The 18,712-nt window shown below is 32.2% G+C and overlaps 3 protein-coding genes across 4 annotated transcripts in view; 2 read left to right on the top strand and 1 right to left on the bottom strand.

Moving 5' to 3' along the window:
* The window catches only part of LOC117232043 (muscarinic acetylcholine receptor M4), a 56,035-nt gene extending 49,643 nt beyond the window's left edge, over positions 1 to 6,392 (top strand). The window contains exon 6 of the mRNA XM_033491154.1: positions 50 to 6,392. Within this exon, the coding sequence (XP_033347045.1) occupies positions 50 to 2,304 (2,255 nt within the window). The 3' untranslated portion in view covers positions 2,305 to 6,392. The remainder of the gene's footprint in view (positions 1 to 49) is intronic.
* Positions 6,393 to 10,690: 4,298 nt separating this feature from the next.
* Positions 10,691 to 11,586, top strand: LOC117234877 (prefoldin subunit 5). The gene is made up of 2 exons (XM_033496460.1): positions 10,691 to 11,019; positions 11,152 to 11,586. The coding sequence occupies exons 1-2, from the start codon at positions 10,815 to 10,817 to the stop codon at positions 11,418 to 11,420; spliced, it is 474 nt and encodes a 157-aa protein (XP_033352351.1). The 5' UTR covers positions 10,691 to 10,814; the 3' UTR covers positions 11,421 to 11,586.
* Positions 11,587 to 11,819: 233 nt separating this feature from the next.
* The window catches only part of LOC117234864, a 59,994-nt gene continuing 53,101 nt past the window's right edge, over positions 11,820 to 18,712 (bottom strand). The window contains exons 4-6 of one of the 2 annotated variants that reach the window (XM_033496459.1): positions 16,051 to 16,184; positions 13,928 to 14,162; positions 11,820 to 12,373 (exon numbers count right to left, since the gene is read on the bottom strand). In XM_033496459.1, coding sequence (XP_033352350.1) covers positions 12,300 to 12,373; positions 13,928 to 14,162; positions 16,051 to 16,184 — 443 coding nt within the window. In that variant the 3' untranslated portion in view covers positions 11,820 to 12,299. Of the gene's footprint in view, positions 12,374 to 13,689; positions 14,163 to 16,050; positions 16,185 to 18,712 lie in introns of those variants that run through there. The other variant, XM_033496449.1, reaches the window with a different exon arrangement.

Here is an 18,712-nt window from a genome sequence, read left to right on the forward strand (position 1 = left end):
GATACCTTCTATGTTGAATTGATCTAATCGTGACACAATTGTTAAACAGGCACCGTCTCCATGCCATTCTACACGGTCTACGTTCTGATGGGATATTGGAATCTTGGGCCCTTGCTTTGCGATTTATGGCTGTCCGTAGATTACACGGTATGCCTGGTATCCCAGTACACAGTATTACTGATTACGATTGATCGATTTTGTTCAGTGAAAATAGCGGCACGATATCGCAGCTGGCGCACGAAAAACCGCGTAATCTGGATGGTCACCATTACTTGGATTATCCCAGCCTTGCTCTTCTTTATCAGTATTTTCGGTTGGGAACATTTTATCGGCTATAGAGACTTAGATCCTGGCCAGTGTACTGTTCAATTTCTCAAAGATCCAGTTTTTAACACTGCTCTTATCATTGGCTATTATTGGACGACACTCGTGGTTCTATTTATTCTTTACGGTGGTATATACAAGACAGCTTATGACATGCAGAAGAAGAGCGAGGCAAAACAGCGAAAGATGCAATCCATGGTTGCTCTAAGTGCCGGTGCAATGTCTGGCATGGCAGGTCGTGCAGCAGGAATAGGAATATCGAAGACACAGAGCACTCTTTTGAGCCAGGATAAGCCAAAATTGAGTGCATCGGTTGAAGAAGGAACAGGTGGAGATGGTTCAGGACAGAAATCTTCCTCAAAGACTTCTGGAACTGGTGCAACCGATTCGACTGAAAAGCAAGTGTATGGAAGCACCGTCCCCACAGAGACAGAAAAATCAGAAAGATCTAGTAGTCCAGCGTTTGATTCCGACGAAGAGAGCACTATGGGCCCGGCTCAACAGCTCAGTAGCATCAGAAAACGATCCTCTCTAGCTGGACTGGTTGCTCAATCTGGCGCTCTTCCAGTTTTCTCGACTAATGGCCACTTAAATGGAATCGTACCCGCGAAGATTGACATGAATATGCAGTCGAAAAAGTTTCTCTCGGTGAACTCGACGTGCGACATAGGTACAACGACACAGAAAGCTCAGACATTGCCAAAGATCCAAGAATTGAGTCTCTTAGATACAGACAACGTGCTAGATCCTGACAAATCGAGTAGTCAGACGTTGACACCTGAACAGTCTCACTGGAATGGTGATGGTCCCAATCAACAGCAACCCTTGACCTCCGCTGAGACATCACCACCCACTCATCCTACTCGGTCTATTAGCAGCAGCCAACAAAATATTATACCACCGCCTACGCAATTTCAAAGTAGTCCACAAGTCTCTGACAGTCCTTCTACTTCGTTATCTGACAGACCTAAGTCACTCGTTGTGTCTTCTCATGGCACTGGTACTTACGACATTTTGACTGGCTTGGATGGCGGAGACTTGAGATACATGGACGAGAGTTCGGTAATTTTACCAAGTCCTTCTTACGAAAGTCCATCGTCTTCTTTGTCGTACAGCTTAGCGAATCCTCTATCGAGTGCACCGTCATCTCCAATTTTAGGAAACGTGTCTGCAGCGCCGAATACGAGTTTGTTACAAGCTGCTCTAATCAGAGCTACGGCGCAACAAGTCAACAACCAACAATCGGGTCAGAATAAACAAAGTCAGCCTCAACCGGTGATGTCTAATGCATCCAGTCAGACGCATCCTCCTCGTGTATTCATCACTCAGAAATCAAACGCTGCTTCTCAAACCTCACCAACCGTTAGCAAAGTGCATACAGAGGTTACAGTAAAGGCGAAGGACACGAAGCAACAGCCTGTGACGACCATTGTCAGCACACCTACAGTGGAAAATTTTAACAGCGCGATGAATCAGTTTTCGGATCCGGATACGAAGGTCAATCCTCCTCAGAATTCATCCTCTAGCGGTAGCATGGTTCCAACGATCTCTGGCACAACAGGAAACGAACAGGATCCAAAGAAACAATCGAAGAAAAAAGATTGTAGAAGCAACGAGGAAGGTGGGTCCAGGAAAGATTTCGTGAAGACAATTGGCAAACGTTTGAAGACCAAGACGCAAAGAAGGGATCCTTTATTAGGACGACAGAAGTCTCGAACAGAGAATAGAGCCAGAAAAGCGTTTAGGACGATATCTTTTATTCTGGGCGCGTTTGTCGCCTGTTGGACACCGTACCACATTTTGGCGCTAGTGGAGGGTTTCTGTTCGAACAAACCGTGCACGAACGAACATCTATTCATGTTCTCATACTTCCTGTGTTACACTAACAGTCCTATTAACCCATTTTGTTACGCCTTGGCTAACCAGCAGTTTAAGAAGACTTTCACGAGAATATTGAAGGGTGACCTGCACATGACGTAAAAGAAAGGATAAAGATGGAAGGAGACGAGGAGGAGATAGAAGATGTAGCTTGGAGGTGAATATTACGAAGAAGAAGGCCTTCCATGATTAAATACCGAATTATATTTACACGCCATGATTATGGTTAAATTGGAGAATAACGTAGTAAACAGTTTAAATACAGACGAGTCGTGTATCGTGTGCTTCATGTATATAGTGATAGAGGATGCGTTGGTGTAGTTTTAGATCGCAGTCAAGGATGTACATAATGTATATGTATGAATATTTGTTAAATTCTTGTGCAGAAACATGCGTAAGCAACATGTAGAAAAATAACGTATTTAGATAGCTTTAGGTAACTGTGCGTATTACAATAATAATCGCTACGATAAGTGCTTCAATATATATATATATAGATTATAAATCACCGATTAAGTATTCTTTAAAAAGGAAATAAAGATATGTAAATCTCCTAGTTTAACGAACGATCGAATCGTTCGATAAAAGGACAAGAAGTAAGATTATAGAAAGACATCGATTTAAAAAAAGAAAAATATCACTGCATCACGATGAATGTTCTCGAGTCAAAGACGAAAAGCTTTAATTATTCATTTTTGCGGCCAATTGTATGTGGTGTTATTGTTGCACGAGCCTCTCGTGCGAATATTATGGTTTCATATCTTCAACGATAGAGAAATATTTTTTACGAGCAACGAACCAGATGGAAATAGCTCGTTTCGAAGAAGTACCAAACAATCAAGGATTTTATTATCTATGTACACACTGCCTTAGGGTGGCCTACTGTTACGCGGGCCTTCTTTCTCCGAATTCAGTTACATTTGGTGCTGTCCTCGCGAACGAGCGTCCACGGATTTCTAATCGATAACGTTTCCTTTTAAAATATTACGTAAAACGCATTGACTTCATCGGATGAAGTTTTCAGAAACTCATCGATGACATTGACATTACCTTCATTTTAGATTTTATAGATCGAAGAGGACTCCCTATTATGCAAAAGGGAATTTTGCTTTTCTTTAGAAATTAGATATTTTGTTGTACTTCTTTGTAGGTATTTTAGTTGAAGATTTCGAATGGTAGAAGGATGTTACACTTTTCAAGTAACAGAATGATCATGGAAGATTTAATCGTTAAAATCGCTTGAAACTTTGAAAAAATTACTTTAATAATATTTCTATAAGAAAAGATCATTACACCTTAATTTTTTTAATTAAATTACATTTCATCAAAATGAACAAAGCGGAGACTTTTGAGCGGTAATGTACATTTCACAAATAAATCTAAAAATGATTATGTCAATGTCATTTATTCATTCGTAAAACACTAATCGTAATAAGCGACGCAGTTTGTATAAATCAACGTAACCATCACAGCATATACTTATATAAACGTTACGAGGAATATTTCACTTATTCATAATAGGTGCATACATTTTACATTTTATTAATCTTCTTCTATCCTCAAATGTTAATTATTTATTTTTTTCGTCATTGAGATGCTCTACTTGTGTAAATTTTAGAAAAAAATTCGGAATTTTATAAAACGTTTCGTTACTGTTTTGACTGAGTATGCTTTCTATTTAAAAAAAAAGGTATATTAATGAAACTTGAGAAACAGGTGAAATTGGTCTCGCGAGACTAATCCATTAACGATGTACAACTTTGATACTGTTAATCGAGCTTTCTGATACAATCACTAATTAAATAAAGACAAAAACATTAAATCCAAATTCCTTTCCAGATATCATGCTTTAAGAGGAATATATTTTTAAATAACGTCTACATAGTACGACATAAATCTTACATAAAGTTATCACGGTTATTACCGGATGGAATTATTTCCTTATATAAAAGAGGAAAAGAAAATTCAAACGTTAACAACGTAAAAAAGAACGTCAGATTGATATTTTTCGCTGTTCTTCGTAAAATGTACGTTGTGAAACTTACTTTTATAATAGCTTTTATGCAATATTGTATTAAGCAAATGAAAAACAGGCAATATTTATATTTCCCATGATTTAATCATTTTCAAGCGTTTGTACCTTTTTTACGAAAGTGTAAGCATGCAATTATCTTGCACGGTAATTTACGTAAACTACAATTTGCTCGTAAAAGTATAATTTTCGTGTTTCATGAACGTTAAACGTGATCGAAACAAGAATACAAACGTGAGTCACTTTATATTTTAAATGATTGTACGGCGGCTAATGTAATTATTGTAACCTTTGTTAGAAATGGTACGAACTCGATTTCGTGTAAACGCGAAATGAAAACACGCGATTTTCTAACTACATATATCACATTCTGATAAATAATAAGAAAAATAGGAAGAACATGCAATTATCAAAATTTCCTATTACATATTTAGTTCTGTATCTTTTTAACTCATATTTATTGCATTTTATAATACTACTTTGTTCTTAACTACATTAATATCTTTTACATTTCTCGAAATTCACTGCCAATAGCAACGGTCGTTCTATTTCTTTTTCATATCTGCAATTATTTATTTCATCTAGTTAGGGCTGTGATACCTGATGAATCTGTTATTTTTCATCCTAATCTCTTTGGAATTCTGTTATATAACAAAATACACGTCTGGAGGAAACTATGTTTGGGAAAAAGAAGAGAAGGCATGGAGTAAGTTACTAAAATGTCCAGTCGAATACTATACACAGTACACATGTACGTACAATATATATAATATTAACAATAAGCCAGAAAACGTGTTATATCATCTTCCTTTCTTTGAAGTACATCAGTATATTATATTAAAAATATCTAAATAGAAGTTTCTAGATGGCAAAAGAAGATGAGAGTGAATAGGATATGCTTGTTAAAATGTCAATTTTTTCAGAAACTCAAAATACATGGTTAGTGTATAACACGAATAACACAATAGATCGAAAATCGATCTTCTAAAATGAGAACGTGTAATACCGTGCAAAAGTGTTAGATGTTCATGGTGAAAATAAAATGTATATTCATAAGTTTATTAAACAAAATGTATTCATACGTTTACATAAACAAATATATTTTATGTTATCGTAATCTAGATACATTATTTTGTAATTAAGGACACTCGACAGAGCTGATCGAGAATAATTTCAGAACAAATGGTACATTGCATTTCTTTGTCGGCGTGCTAAATTGATTAATGTGTTCATAATCTCATTCATATTATGCTAATATGTTCTTGAACATATGAGATGTAAGATCGAAATTTTACATCTTTTCAATAATTATTCTCATAATGTACAGGGCTCAAACATTTTATTATTAACTTCTTGGAACATCAGAATTATCAAGCTGCAGTCGTTTAACTTGGAACAACTTGACTGATTGAACGTGCAATGAAAGCACACAGCTTTCTGTTTTATTACTTTTTGTCGTAATCGTTTGGAATGAGCAAGCCATTCAGGCAGAATAACATAGAATTTCCATTGAGTATATTAAAAACGTTTCACTAGGACATTGTCAACTAACGAAGCACAATGACAGGAGATACTTGACTCAAATAATTAATGATTCTAAACTAGAACGAAGACAGGTGTCACTCAAATTTCATATTTCTATGTTCAAATTGTCAGTATGTAAAAGAGGAACGAGAACATGTAAATCATTTAAGACTTTTGCACAGAATGACTATTACCGGAAAGTTCGATGTTTGTGTACATGCAGAATAATTAACATACTCGCTTCCACACAGCTGGCGTTCCAGCAATGATGTTCTTCTCAATATTCTAACAATTTCTGTGTCAAGTTACACGCAAAATAAAAGAGGTAAACAAATAATGATTGCTTGCGAGCTACATAAGCGTAGCGTGAATGCATAAAGGTAGCATAATCAATAGAACATAAAGATACATAGAGAGTAAGCGTAATAGTATTAGAGAAGATTAAAGTTAATGTTTGAACGAATAAGAAGAAAATAAGCATGAGAAGCCTAGATGATAAGTAGACGATCGTCGTGGAGAAAGTAAATATCTTGCGCTCTGCAATTTCTTTCTGTGTGCCGAAGCTTTCATCGCCGTAGTATTCTTCATTAACGCCTACCAATGAAGCAGAGTCATTAAGAACGAGAAAAAAAAAGGAGGAGACGATAATGAGCTATAAGACGTTAGGTACAAGCCGTGGAAAGGAAAAAAAGTCTCCACGATTCGTCTCAATTAACAGAGATCGAAAATCAATTAAAACGTTCGTTTCTGGGTATAAGTGCTCGTCGTGTTTCTAACCATTAGAAATGGTTCGTGGTGTCTCCTGATGAATTTCACTCTTCCTACCTCAAAACAATATACGCAAACACAAATATGAGAGTCATGCTGCGGATCGGTTTTTGATTCGCTATGAAATATATGTACTGATATTTTATAAGATATTTGTTGCTTTGCGTCATTAGGTTTTATATACGATTGATTTTGCGCCGAAGAAGTTTCTGTAACGTTAAAATTTGTATGTTATATAGAATTTTTTGACACGATATACATATATATATAATTACTTTCTTTTAATAAATTGAGGAAATCTTGTTGCTTCTATCATTCACTATTGAAGTTACGAATTAATCAATTGATCACTTAGCTCTTCAATAGTATTTTTAAGTAAATTTAAGTAATTTAAGTTGTTGTTTCCGTGACTGATAGTTTATTGACTTGCAACCATTGACTGACATATATTGTGAAAATTACCTATTTATAATAAATTACCTAAGATAATTTATTACTTATTCTGTTAAAACTAGTACAAACAGTTATACTCAACTCTTATAAATGAGATTTTTAGTGTACATAGATCTTATACATTTTTGTTTTAGAATTATTTATAGAAACCATAAATTTATCAAAAACGTACAAAAAAAGTTAATGAGGTATTGCTTGATAAGCACTTTATATCAATATATATATATATATATATGATAAAAAGAAATTGATGAAATATTACATTCTTTTAATCCAAAATTGATTGATAACAAACACGTAAATGCTTCTTACTATTACTTCGTTAAAAAATTACTTTATTTATGATACTCATTTTTTAGGACAGAAAGATATTTAAATTCTCTCTTGAAAATTAAATTCATTTCTCTTCGATTTTTAGTAAAAATAGAAAACTGATCTGCTACAAGACAGAAGGAAATATAATGTGCTTTCATGGACATCCTTGTCTATCATGGGATCAATGAAAAAACATTTCGTTGTAATTAAATTCTAGACAATACTATGCGTGCACTCGCTCGACAATCTGAACTTCAACAACCCTTAAGAGCTAACAATAACATCCAAAATATATTAAATTTTGATTATCTTCGTTAAAATTGTTCTCTCTTTGATTGTGAATATGATAACAATTTTTTAAGTAAAGAAAAAGCATATCTACAAAATATATAATTGCATTAAAAGCTTAGAACAATTAGCTTTTAAGGGTTAATTAAGGAAAAATATAGAGCAAATAATCTAATTTTATCACAAATACAATATCGCAAGCTATATGTACAATACGTACAATAAGATTAAAATTGAAAATATTAAAAACTTCTTGTACTTCGTCAATCACTGTAATGTCAACCGTATAAGTTAAGATATATTTGCATTTGACATCTTTGATCTTAATCTATTGCTTCTAAGCAAAAATTTATAATAATTTTAATATTTAACGTTAAATGTTCCTCTATAAAAAATTATATTATGTTCTAACAAAATATGATATTTATCGTTTCTTGTATAAATTAAGTTGACAAACTCGTATAACGTACAATTTAATATACTATACAATTCATTTTGAAAAGTATTGCAAAAAATATCTGTCAAATGTGAATGTATCTTGAAAGCGTTAAAAAACAGACTTTTCCAAAACCTCGCTGTTTTATTAATACACGGAAAGCAAGTCCAATAAACAAAATAATTGTTATTACAATCGTCATTAAATATGAATAGAAGTGCTTAAATGTCACGTGTCTGAAAGTAGTTCTATAGAAGAAAAAAGAGTTGTGTAATCGCCGTAGAGAAACTGTTCTTATTAGCGACAGTCAACAGTGTAATAAAGTGTGTGAATATATGTTGTATAATGAAATAGGACGCAAAACGAAAACGGACGCATCTATATCAAATCTGTACTAGCGCAGTAAAATTGTTAACATCGCACAGCTGCGCTTTCAAACGCTGTAATGTATATGACGCATGTTTATATGCTGGATTCTTAACAAAAGTTACATTCTACTTATTTTAAAGAAGAAACTTTGCCAGAGTGGCATTTATGGCGTTTATGTACACGGTGCAATAAAAATTATGATACATGATATATTAAATGAAAAATAAAGAAAGTTATGGAATAAATTTGGAAGAGGGACGTGTAATAGCTTGTGCTTTAGATAAAAGGATAACTTTAGTTTTGAAAGAAAGAATAATTCTCTTTCAGGACAATTTTTGAAAGAAAATTCCTGGATGTACGAAAAATCTTACAATGAAATATGAAAGAAGACATAAAATGTCTTATATCATTTTATAATCTTATTACGAAAAGAATTATTCCACAGCTTCGATTTATCTTCAGATGCACCCTGTACATACGTGGTTTAATACTTCTTAAGATACACAACTGATTACTGGTATAGTGGAGAAAAACTCGACATTGGCAGCTCAATCATAACCATATAAATAACGTAGTTAAATGAGTACAGTGACATAGTTATAATTAGATAGCAATTATTTCTTTTTAATTATTTATAATGCATTGTGCACGCAGCTGTACCGATGTACAATATCAATTATGATGGATGATAATGTACCTAGTTATTAAAACTAAATAAAAGATATATATATATATAACATATGCAGAAGCAGCTACAATAAAGTGAATAATGTGATATGATTGTAAAAATCTATTGTGCATAGCATTAATAACCTTCAGCACCGTTAATCATTCATAATATTTTAGCAGCTCTAATGTTTAAAAAAAATGAAGATTCGTTTTAAATGATGACTACATTCGAGTAATAAAAGGTAATTTATTTAAGCAATAATAAATACAATATCCATGAATTTTTCATTTATGAACAACGAAGACAATGTTATTTCAATAACACGTTTCTCCTTGTTTATTTAATATCTTAGTAGAATGGTAATTTTATTAAATAGATATACTTTTCGTATGTTATGTATGATAAGGAGAATTCACTAAATAATACAAACTAAAAAAGACAAGTATTTATCATTAAATCGGCATGTAAATAGCTACGATAATAAAAATATGTTAAACCTTTAATGAGATCCCTTATTTTCATTACATAATTTCGTTTTGAATATAAAGTACATATACCAGTAAATATGTCTTCAATTTTCTCTATTAAATAAATGAATAGTAAATTCATTATTAGCATTCAATTGGAATAGATTTGCAAATTCATTATATCAAATTGGAATAATATTAATATCAAACCACAGAGAAGATACGTTAAGTCATAGCCCTTTCTTCTGCAGTTCGTTTGCTATTTCACTCACATACTCATGATATATCCACGACTTTTAGACTTTTTTTCGGCGAAGATATCGATATTCCACTTAAAGTAGGTTTCAGAGCGGAAATTAAAGATCCAAAGTGCTAAAGAAAAGTAATCTGATGCTTTCATTGTAATAAAAAGTCTGGCCATTTCTTTTCGTATTACGGGTCTCTACTTCGGAAACTAGGTGACGAGGAGAACATGAATTACATACAAAATAGAAATGGCAGATTTTCGCCATCGAAGAAAGATGCTCTCTCTTTATTATGAATTTTAAAACATAATGAAAGGGGGAAAAAATATATAACATTTTTTTGAGACAAAAATTATTTTGAAATGGATGAAATGAATATTAAGATAAAATGATAGAATGAATTATATCCAACTCATAAAATGCACTAATCATATTGCAACAGTCTGTGTTGTATGGTTACTATTTTATACGTATGATTGCATTTTGTATACTTTTATTATGCATGCTATTGTATATATATGAAAATGATTTGTGTATATAAATAACAAATTAGTTGGACTTGCATTTCATTTTTTAATCAATTTACGGGAATGTCACTTTAAAAACATATATAAAAGAGTAAAATTTAAACATTTATTTTGTCTGTCTAAGACAATTCCTATTTTACTTAAATTTTTGTTTCAATATTAACTATTGCTAATGTAGTAATGTTATTTTACGTCCAATTGATAAAGTATAGAATGGTATGAAAACCAAACACCCAACCGGTAAAGTAGAGAATCGCATGGAAACTGAACACGCGAGGTACAGGTGTCACAAACAAGTCTGTAATTATAATAATTTTAGCCATATTATCATATCCAGATGTCGCTAGAACGTGCAGATGATTTCGCCATCTAGCAAACGCTTGCAGCAACTACATGCATGTAATATATGAGTTGGGCTGTGCTATTTGGCTCCGGTGTTTGACCGTTTTTGGTTATAGGGCTGGAGCGCGTGTGTCAATCGTTTGTTTGGACATAGTTTTTATAATAAATAGTTTAAAATGTCAGAAATCTCGATGACAGAAGCGCCGCATCTGCAAAAAATAGATTTAACTACTTTAAATCTTCAACAACTCACAGTATTGAAGCAACAATTGGACCAAGAACTCGGTGTTTTCCAAGATTCGTTGCAAACGTTAAAAATTGCTCAAAGTAAATTTCAAGAATCAGGATCATGCCTCGAGAAGATTTCTCCGTCCATGGAGGGTATAGTTACATTAGTATTCTATCCCGTAAATTCTAGTGTAAAGAATCTTTTTGATATTTAGTACTTTAAGGTTAGAAAATGTGAGAATGCTTAACTTGTTCATTTTAATAATATCATTGAATTTATTTTAGGTAATGAAATTCTTGTACCACTAACTGGATCCATGTATGTGGTTGGAAAACTGGTAGATACTAATAATGTTCTAATTGATATTGGAACTGGTTATTATGCTCAGAAGAAGGTGCCAGATGCAAAGGACTACTTCGATAGGAGAGTAGCTTATGTTACCGAGCAAATGGAAAAAATTCAGCAACTGGGTCTTGAGAAAAGTAAAATTAGAGACGCGACAGTGGATGTAATAGAAATGAAACTTCAAAATCAAATGCCGAAGGAAGATTGAAAACGCTTATAAAACATCAACTTTTTTAAATTATGCGTTTTTACCTAATCTGTTCTGTACTTTTATTGGTAATGTGATTAAATTACATTGTTCTGTACTTTTGTTAAGCTATGATAATAATTACTTGACATTTTAAAGGAACATTAAATTTTATAGTGATAAGATATTTTAGCTATCATTTTGTGATATTCACATTCTGTAAATGTGTGTTATTTATTAATTTGTTGGCACTACTTTTTATTTTATGCTTATATACTTCTTTCTAATAAATAGTAAACAAATTTTACCACTATTGCAATAAAAGTAACAATTCTATATTTGAAAGTATAAACTATTGCATTGCAAGATCATTTGATCAAGACGAGTAGGTGAGGAATTTGAGTAAAAAAAAGACGAAAGTAACGAAGGTGAATTATTTATTTGTTTTTCACTTAAGTAAAACTTCATTCACAAATAATAACAGCTTTTACCTAGAAACTTGTGATGATACAGTGTGGCAGTTATGTTTTACGGAATGTTTTACGGAAGAGGTATCAAAATCATTGTCAGAGGATAGAAAACACGATATAATAGTACTGAAACAAGTTCTCGAACACTTTGGCGCGACACATCGTCGATCTAATACATAATATTATGACATGTTATTCAGGTTATAAATTCGTCTCGTTGCAACGAGACAGCGCAGGTCGCAATTACATGTAGATAATTAGCTAAATTTTTATCCTATTTACACGAATAACATACGGTCGATATTTATGTTAACGAAAAATTTTTGTCGCTCTTCCCTCGTCGCACTTAATTTCAAAATTTTACAAACAATTTGCCCTCTCATTTCGATACAGTCATATACGTATAGGGTGATTAACGGGTTCATCGTTGTTATCTAAAACTGCACAGCAACAGCGTAACTGCGGCATTCAAGAACCATTCTTTAAATTGTGTTGCTGCACCTCCTGAAACAAATAAAACAATACATACGAATCTATGAAAAAATATATATATATAGAACATACAAGAAGATATAACTAGACACTAATATTCATAGATAGTTCTAGTTGTTGAATAGTCAATCTTCAATGATACGAAGAAATTGTTGTTTTGCAATTAATAGTCTTTAAATTAAACGATATATCAAAATACTACATTTACGTTTGTGCCGTTGTACTTTCATTTCTATTGTATCATATAGATGAAAAAATTTTAAACATAGATAAAAGAAATAAAGTAATGCAAATGAAATAGGTAAAATATACTTGCGATATTATAAAGCTATTATTAAAAAAGTTAAAGAAAAGAAAAAGAAAAAGTTATATCTCTCGAATAATACGATTAATTGATTCAGTGCTATTTAAGATCCTGATATTCGAGATTTAAGATTTATAGTAATAGATAGGTACTACACATAAGACATACTTTTCTAGTTAATTTCTTGTAGTATATATTTTGGTATCGTAATACTTTTACTACCATTTATGGTAGCATCAATAAGATTAATTTAAACAGTTGAGAAGAACTCTTCTGATATTATCATAATTTTACATTTCATGCTAATTTCAATGAAACTTTGACGTTACGCTGTGATTGATGCATAATTTCAGTTATTATTAGCATGATTATAGTTTGATTAGCATATTACACGATTGAGTTGAGATTAGCATATTCAGTTGATTATTACTTTGACCTGATCAATATGTTATCAAGTTACTTTTTTACGGTATATACTAATGCTCCATTATTTGTTCTCCGTTTATATACAAGATACTATGTAGAATTTTATTAGTACAGTAATTGATATACAATAGACTTCCATATAATTTGGATTTGTTTATGTGAAGATTTACCATAAATCTTTAGAAGAAAGAAATCTTTGCTGAAGGCGACCTTTGAAGATGTTAACTCCATCATTAATCGGGGATCTGACAATGGATTACTTGAATAGGATATTGAAAAAGGAATTCATCTAAATATATATTTATTCTTTTATCTAGGTTTCTATCGTTAGAATTAGTCGTTATGAATACACATCCAGAAATAACAAACATATTAATTTTGAGAAGAACATAGTTCATATAATAATTAAAACGGGAAATTATGTAGCCGTTATTTTCTTTCTCTAACGTAAAACATTAATAAATGATGAATATTTATATTTCTCAAAAATGCATATTTATTTTGGGTACGTTGAAAAATACATTAAACGAATATAAAAGGAATTATTAAATATAAAACGCTTGAGAAAAATCTCTCCTTTATATTTTGTAATTGATAAAATAATTAATTCATAAAAAGATTCGTTGCCGTTAATCTAAAACCACGTAAGGTCACAAAGCTTTGTAATAAATCCAGAATGCATTATGATACTTTTGATTACGTAATTGATACTTAGGAAAATCCTTTCATAAAGATGAGCCTGATATCATAGGGATTTTAAACAGTATTAATTGCAAAACAAATGGAAAAAATAAGTACCATCGGCGAACAATTATAAATAGATCTGTAAGATATACCGATGTAAGAAGATTCCCGAGTTCCTAGTACAGATGCCAAACGTGGCCGTTCCTCGATCAAAAAAACACCAGCTTGTTTTTTATACAAATGAAAGACATTAGCGTTGCAAACAATATGTAATCTTCCGTTGTTAAAGCTATCTGGTATAATCTCGAAATCCAATCCTGCGATACACATTATTTGCTGATTGTCACTGAGCTTGTCCGTTACGTTCATTATGAAACTGGAATTCACCTGAAATAAAAAATTTCGTTTACAAAACATGAAATTAGGTGATAATATATGACTAATGAGATTTAGCAATTATTTTATTTGCTAATCATTCTGGAACTAGTAAAGATGAAAACAATTAGGTAGGCACGAATACTTTTCGCACGTTGTCTTTTGTGTTACTAGGAGTATAATTTTTTAACGTCACTGGATAATGAAAGTTATAAAAAGATAGCATTATATGAAATATTTTTAATTTTGTTTTAGATTTTAAGTTTCAACGCTATTTGGTTAGATATAAGATATTTAATTAGAGATCATGTTTCAATTACTATTTTTCGTTTACACGAACAAAGGACGATAATATTTTTAGTTTAAAATGTTATTAGATATTTTATGATGGTAATAAATTAATAGTCCGTTAAACGTCCGTTCATGAATAAAATATACGTATTATTGCCATAAAAAGGACGAAAGGAAAGGAGAATGAACAGGATAAGGACAATACTACATACAGTAAGTACTTCCTGCTTCTCAATAACACTGTAATACTTCTCTCTAGGGAACCATAAATAATTTGTGGTGTATTCAACTACAATTATAATGTTTATCAGATTGTTAGGAAATCCATAAACCGTTTCAGATTGCTAGTTTGCACCGAAATGAGACCTAGGGTTAAATGAAGTTGCTTGTAGTTGAGGATAGCCGAACCAAGTATAATTTCCTGAACAACTTTGTACTACGCTTATAACGGTATCGTGTCGTTGCATTCGCGAATCGATCATTTTCTCAACACGTTTCTTACTGTTGTTTTAATGTTTCGCTTTTTACCTTAATATTACAAGTGGTTATATCAGATTTAATCGATCTTCGTTACATACATAAATTGAAAAAAAAAAAGAAAAAATAATTTACCAAACTTGACAATTTATATTTATTGAAATATTTTGGAGATATTAAAATCTATATTTATAAAATGAAATTTTTTCATTATCTGTAAAATTAAGAATTTGCTTCTTCTATTTTAGTGACTTTCAGATTGTTCAATTATCTATTTATATATGTATACTAATAAAACATAAAATATTAACAGCGACATTACAGTCAAAAGTGAAATATTAAATTCCAATTAAAAGTTCAAGCTTCTTTTTTGTTTCTCAATAATCATTGACGTATGGCGAATTTATGAGAACAGCAAATACCTGTACAGGATCATATGATTGCAGGCCGGTATATTAAATTAAAGACATGTGCAACATGCCTACATCGATACCCGTGTGCCTATACGCAGGAGGAATACGTAAAGCGTGTACAAAATTCAAGAAGTTGCTTAAAAATGATTTATTATTCTTTTTCGACGTTCATTTGCATTTGTAGCGTTCCGAGAACATTTTAAAAGAAAATATTGGAATATAAGTGTATATTGTAGCACATTATGGAAATTATACCCCATATAGGAATAATCAGCACGCAATTCCTTTAATTTTGGAGCTTCTATTATTAGGATAATGTAAAAATTACTTTAGAGATCATTTGCAATAATTGTACACTTCAATATTTTTCCCCTTAACAAATAGTCGTTTACTTTAATTTCCTTAGATTTATTAATTTATTATTTTATTAATACACTTGGATTTATTAATTTTTAATAATATGAATTTTTAAAAGTAACATTTAATATTATTTAATATTATTGGATATTGAATAGGGATTGAATTATAAATCTGTTTGCTGTTTCAAAGCGAAGCTTTTTTTTATTGAACACTAGGTTTGATTGAAAGCAGGTCAATAAAATTCATTGAAGAGAATGAAATATAGCAGACAAGAGCAGTAACATATTGATTCGAGTTACAACGACAACTTATCGGAAGCGCCAAACATCTCTTGGAAGTTTTTACATCTATCAACCTACCGGTACCCCATTGACAGTCCACGTGACATTTGCCGGAGGGTTTCCCGAAGGAACAGTGCAGTTTGCACGCACAGTATCTCCTACTGCATACCGCACCTTCTCGACTCTTACTTGAGGTTCGCCATTCGGGAGGTCTGAAATCCATTGAACTTCTTAATAACGGAACAAGATTTCGACTTACCAGGTGATAATTAATTTCACATTGGTTGATTTTTAATTTTATTTTAACATTAGTCGATTACTGGATTTCTTTATACGTTTTATATCAATATTATTATTGTATTTATTAATTATTATATTTTGGTATATAAAGTCATTTAAATATTAACGTGTACAACTGTATAATAATGTATAATTTATGTACTACATAATGTATAATTATTTCACTTAAAGAGGTTTTTTGTATAAAGATGGAAGATTTTGTATTAGAATAATTTATAATAATTCTTTACTTTGAGATGGAAGGACTAATATATTATAAAGAGTAGGTTACGAAGGAGAAGAGAAGTTCAGTTTTATTAATGACATTATACTTATAGCTCCAGTACGAGCATAGAAGATATATGCAACAAAAGATCAAACCTTCGTGAATTGCAAAGAATTATATTTTGTTCGTTGCAACGAATTTAATTGAAAATAAAAGAAACTGAATTAATTGTTGTTTCATGTAATTCTCTTAAAACATTGAATCATCGATCGAAATTTTCATTAAAATGTCGTATTTCGAATTATCACAACTCTTTTAATTGTCTTACTAACTTGACGATATCCATTATTAATTATATATTATCCGACCATCATCCGATGCCACGTCGTTCAATTTGATTTATTGTCATTCATATATTTCAAGAGCATATACAGGTACTGGCGACGCGCCATTGTTGGATGAGGTGGACGCTACTTTTTCACCTTGTGGTATCCTGCGGTAAGATATTCCGTATACATAACACGTCATGTACATCTCGAGGGATCATTATGCTGTCCACAGAAGGCAGTCAATTTCCTTGTAGCGGTAGCTGTCAAAGAATTGTCTCACTTCTGAGCTTGAATGACTTCCGCCTGGTAGCTAATCCTCTGTGTCCCGCGATCCTCTCTGTATCACTCTCAAGGACACGATCGCTGAAGATTACCATTTTGAACTTGTTTGGTAATGTTGTGAATGCGGGACGATCATCCCGTCTCGTGAGAATGGAGAAAAGGAAGAAAAGCAAGAGACTGTCTGAGGGATACAAGGCAAGATTCGAAGGCTCGATTCAGTATCGAGCTTTTACGAGCGATCCGTGATCGGAAAGGAGAGGCAATCACCTCGTCTCTTCAAAGAAGAATCGCTACCGTGATTGTGGCGTCGTTAAGTCGACGTTCAACGAGAATACGAGACGGTGGGAACGAGACCCCGATATTCTATCCTTTACCTGCTTGTCTCCACTTCATTTTGTTTTTTCATTCCTTTTTCTATGTTTCGTTGCTCTACCCTTTCGAATCACGTATTAATTTGTCGCTATCGCTATGATCACTCCGTTCATCGCGTAGAGCGTAGTCAACGGCCATAATGAAAAGTGCCATGATGCGAATTGAAGACGCACAGTGTGAATCGATGAAAAAATAATGGGTCACGAAACGGTTGCCGACTTATTACTGATATTCGAGTATTCATTCAATGTATTCATTGAAAGTTAATAGTGCATATTAAAAGGTCAATCCGGAGGAACTAGGTGAGACGATATTGAATGGAAGTAGGGTTATGTTTATCAGGAGTGAGCTGTTAATTAACAGTAACTCGGTTAAGAGGACCGTGAAAGATAAATGATGAAATGAAAGAAGCCTGTTCGGTGAATTTAATGAGACCCACTGTGGTCTCTCTTCTTTCGCTCGTGTGTTTTGTTTTGTTGAGTTTAACGTCGTCGTTTATTTCAATAATCCTACGGTTAGTTTAATTCTGCGTGGATGGAAAATTTTATATTTGTAAAATGTGTTATAAAACAAAAATTGATAAACAAGGAAAGGAGTCTACTTCATAGATTAATTTTGTTAATTGTATGTGCGATCGAAATAATAATAATAATAATAGATTAATTTATTTAGTTAATTCTAAGATAAAATAGCCATGAAGATAAAAACTAATAGACGAGTACAAAACGTTTAATGATCTAACCCGTAGGAAACAATGATTTATATATATAATTCATATCCTAAGGAGAATTTCATCTTGCAGGTTTTTTTAGGAATATTAAGTCAGCGCTAATGTTACAGTGTTATGCAATTTCTTAATATTTCAATGAACAAATTATCCCCTTTGACTGTATTTGCTTATATCATGCAGCTATATATGTAGATATCGGAGGTTGTTAATGTCTTTTCGTGGTTCTAGTGTGAATAGATCTTTGCTTACGAAATGACTTGATGATTACGAGTTTGCATACTAACGAAGAATAGAAATATTGCATATTGTAGTCTGCATGCACTTCTTCTCTTTCAGCCAAAAGAAGCGATGTATGCTAATTTCAAATTTACTTGCATATGTTACGAGCAAAACATCATATTTAAACAACTTGCGTTTCGTACTTAGACAAATTGCGTTTTAAATCAGCAAAAATCTGAGCTATTTAATTCTTCTAAGCTGTAGACGTATATGTCAAATTTAATTAACATCTAACGCAAGTAG

The sequence above is a fragment of the Bombus vosnesenskii genome, unplaced genomic scaffold (genome assembly GCF_011952255.1).
Source record: "Bombus vosnesenskii isolate JDL3184/JDL3185 unplaced genomic scaffold, Bvos_JDL3184-5_v1.1 scf7180000013263, whole genome shotgun sequence".
Lineage (NCBI taxonomy): Eukaryota > Metazoa > Arthropoda > Insecta > Hymenoptera > Apidae > Bombus > Bombus vosnesenskii.